Source organism: Elephantulus edwardii, unplaced genomic scaffold, assembly GCF_000299155.1.
Source record: "Elephantulus edwardii isolate Elephantulus edwardi_28Jun2011 unplaced genomic scaffold, EleEdw1.0 scaffold00175, whole genome shotgun sequence".
In the NCBI taxonomy this organism is placed as follows: domain Eukaryota; kingdom Metazoa; phylum Chordata; class Mammalia; order Macroscelidea; family Macroscelididae; genus Elephantulus; species Elephantulus edwardii.
In genome coordinates this window covers 3072471-3076296 of record NW_006399925.1, presented here as the reverse complement: position 1 = coordinate 3076296, position 3826 = coordinate 3072471, and the positions used below count along the sequence as shown (strand labels likewise).

The 3826-nt window shown below is 37.9% G+C and overlaps 1 protein-coding gene across 1 annotated transcript in view; it reads left to right on the top strand.

The window, feature by feature from the left end:
- The window catches only part of LOC102851611 (histone H3.3-like), a 2328-nt gene extending 1488 nt beyond the window's left edge, over nucleotides 1–840 (top strand). The window contains exon 2 of the mRNA XM_006895738.1: nucleotides 775–840. Coding sequence (XP_006895800.1) covers nucleotides 775–840 — 66 coding nt within the window. The remainder of the gene's footprint in view (nucleotides 1–774) is intronic.
- Nucleotides 841–3826: the final 2986 nt, after the last annotated feature.

Here is a 3826-nt window from a genome sequence, read left to right as displayed (position 1 = left end):
AGACTTTCCCATCGTGATACGCTTTTTGATTTCCTGACTGCTGGTGCCAAGAGTGTTGACTGTGGAGCCGAGCAAAGTGAAGATGTGAACACTCACAATTTCTTCGTCATCCATTTTCACAGGTACCCGGGATTTCCGGCGGGAGCAAGCCCTTGGAAGCTCTGACAAGCGTGGTCTTGGGTGGAAGTGAGGCTTGAGGGCCGCAGCCACCGCAGATAAGATACGTAGTAAGTAATTAAAAAATTCATTGTTTGTATCAGGTTCACGTTAATCTTTGAATTGACATTAGTGAGCTTTAGCATTTTGGAGAGGTCCTTGACAGCAGATTTCCCCAGTGCAGCATGCCATTTGATTTCCTGACTATTAATACCAAGGATACTGATTGTGGATTCAAGCAAAATGAAATAATTGATATTTCCAATCTTTCATCCATCTGTATTGATGTTGTCCGTCGGCCCAGTGGTAAAGATTTTTTTGTGTTGATGTTGAGATGCAATCCATATTGAAGGCTATAATCTTTGATCTTCTGTAGCAAGTTCTTCAAATCCTCTCCACTTTCAACAAACACAATTATGTCATCTGTATAATGCTGTGTGTTGCTGGTCTTCCTTAAATCCTGGTGCCTCATTCTACTTCACATAATCCAGCTTCTCCAATGATTTTATCAGCATTCAGATTGAATAGGTATGGAGATTGGGAAGGAAAAGAAACAAACTTGGATTTTAGTCAACTCATCAAAAGGCCATAAAATTAAATTTGATGTCAAGTTTTTTCAGCAGTGATAGAAAGCTGAAGACTCTCTATGATGACACAGGGTATATATCCCCAAGTAAATGGTAAGCAGTACAGGAAAACAAGAGTAATTCCTAAATGCATATGTTGATCTATTACTGGGCTAAAACTTCCAATAAACGTCATGCTATAGTTAAACTAAACCACAGCTGCTTAGAACTCATAAAGGAATGTCTATGGATTAAAACTGTGAAAGGCCAGAGAAAGTGGAAAATACTATTTTCTCAAGCTAATGTGATAGAACACCCATTATCAAATTCTGTTTTCTAAATGTATGGTCTCATGACATTTGCCATATACAGTAATGGTATTTTCCACTTTCACAGAATTAGTCGTTTTCATCTAAACTGGAGAGAAATATACTAGATTTTGGCACACATTTATCAAAGGTTATTTTCAGGTATTATAACAAAAGGAATTTGTCATTTTTGTAAATTCTCTGTAAGGCATTCTCTGCCCAGCTTCATGATTCGGCTTGTTATTTACAGTTGATTCAAAGAATGGAGTAAAATCTACACAATGAACACACACAAAAGTAGTAATAAAATCGGAGCTCATTGTTATATAATTGAGTTTTGTTACCATCTATATTTTCTGTCATTGATATAAATTTCAAGAGGAATAGAAATTTCTCCCTCCATTTTCTTTTTAAAAATTACTCAGTGTTAGGAGAAATTTCGAGCCCATAGTCCCTATTTCACTAATTAAAAATTGGATCGTGCACATTGTTTACGTTTTGAGAAATCCATCTCACTAGTAAAGCAATCTAAAACCACATAGGTTGAAAGTTGAAATCAAGCTGAATATACTATGTTTTACCAAGTCTATTATAAATAGAGGATTAATACTTTGATCTATCTCTGAATCTCCTGGAGCTGTGACATTTTTATGCTAAAAAATTGAATCTGAGCTTAATTTAGAGGCATGCGTTATACTTGTATTTACAACTATCTAAGAATCAGTACAAAAGACCTGTTGACACAATAGGTAATATCAGGTTAGTAATCAAAAAGTGAATGGTTCTAATCCACTAGCTGTTCCTGGGGAGAAAGATGGTTACTCTCTGCCTAGAAAGACTTATAACCTGTGAAAACCAGTGGAGAATAGTTATAAGTTGAACCATCTGAACAGTGGAGGATATTTTGGATAAAGAATCCATAAGGATCGCTGATGTTGTACTGTTGCACTAAGAAAGACAAAGACTGACAGATTGAATCCATCAACAAGCTGAAGATAGGAAAATTCTCTTTTAAGTTTCACAGCATCAGAAACTCATTGGAAGTTCTCCATGAGTCATAATAGACTTGATAATGGATTTGAACCCTGTTCTATCCTCTGTAAACCTCATCATCTGACATATTTGAGCCCTCTACTGAAGTCTGTTAATCTACCTCATTAAGGGTCTTCCTTTCCTTCACTGATCTTCCACCTTCTCAATCATGAGGAAGAGTCCCTAGTAAGAACATTCCCAAAATATGTGAGATGAAGCTTTATTATTCTTATATCTGGTTGCACTTTCTCCAAGACATACCTTGGAATATTTAGTACATTGACAGAGAACACGTCATGGCTATAGAGACATTATCACCAATGACTGAGGGATCTTGGCAGAAAGCAAAGAGTACCAGAGGAATATCTGTGTTTCATTGACTATGCAAAGGCATTTGACTGTGTGGATCACAACTAATTGTCATTAATTTTTAGGAGAATAGAAATCCCAGTACACTTGATTGTGCTTGTGAACCTCCAATTGGACCAGGAAGCAGTTCTCAGAATGGAGCAGGAAAACACTAGATGGTTCAAAATCAGGAAGAGTATATAATGGATGTATCATATCAATCCTCATATCATTCTTGGAAGACTGTGCTTGATGAGGAGGAATGTAGCATCAGGATTGGAGGAACAGTCATCAACAATCTATGTTATGCAGATGAAACAACCTTGCTTTCTGAAACTGAGGAGTACCTGAAACACTTGTTGCAGAGGGACAAGGACTCTAGTCTTCAATATGGATTAAAACCCACCATCAAGAAGACAAAAATTCTTACCACTGGGCAGTTGGCAGCACATTGTTGAATGGAGAAGAGATTGAGGTTGTTAATAGTTCTAGCTGCTCGACTCCACAATCAAAACACTTGGGATCAGCAGTCACGAAATCAAAACACTTGGGATCAGCTGTCACGAAATCAAAAGCCAAATTGCATTAGGTAAATCTGTTGTCAGGGACATTTCTAGAGTACTGAGAAGCAACAATGACAGTCTAGACTGATCCAGTCCATGGTTTTTGCAATTGCTTGCTATGTATCAGAGAGCTTAATAATGACTAAAGATGATAGACGAATTGATGCCTTTGAATTGTGATGTTGGAGCAAAGTCTTCAACATACCATGGACTGCCAAGAAAACAGGTCTGTTTTGGAGAGTATGAAACCAAGTTTATCCTTGGAGGCTAGGATTTTAAAGCTCAATCTCACATACTTTGGGCACATGACCAGCAGGAACCAATCCCTGGAGAAGGACATCATTCTGAGAAGGGTGGAGGGACAACATAGGGGAGGAAGACCCTTGATGAGATGGATTGATACAGTAACTGGGACAATAGGAGTAGGTACGTAGGAATTAGTGAGACTGGCTCAGGACAGGGCAGAGTTCAGAGATATTGTACATAGGGTCGCTTTGAGTCACAGGTGACTCAATGGCACATAATAGCAACAACAACTTCTCCAACAACACAATTGAAAAGCATCTATTCTTCTGTCAACCTCATTCACTGTTTGTTTGTCAGATGCATACCAAGTAGTTGAATCAGGAGTGACTTTAATCATTAAACTAACATCATTGCTATCAGTACTCTGAAAAGATCCTTCAATTTTATGTAGTTGTTGTTGATTGCCTTTGAGTTGAACATGACTCATAGTGATCCTATGAACAAAACGCTTGAAGCCCCTCTACACCTATTGACTTTTATCAAAGTTTACAGAGTTTCAGGAAGCATGTTGTTTAGGAAGTCAATGCCACTCCTGCTTCCAAACCTG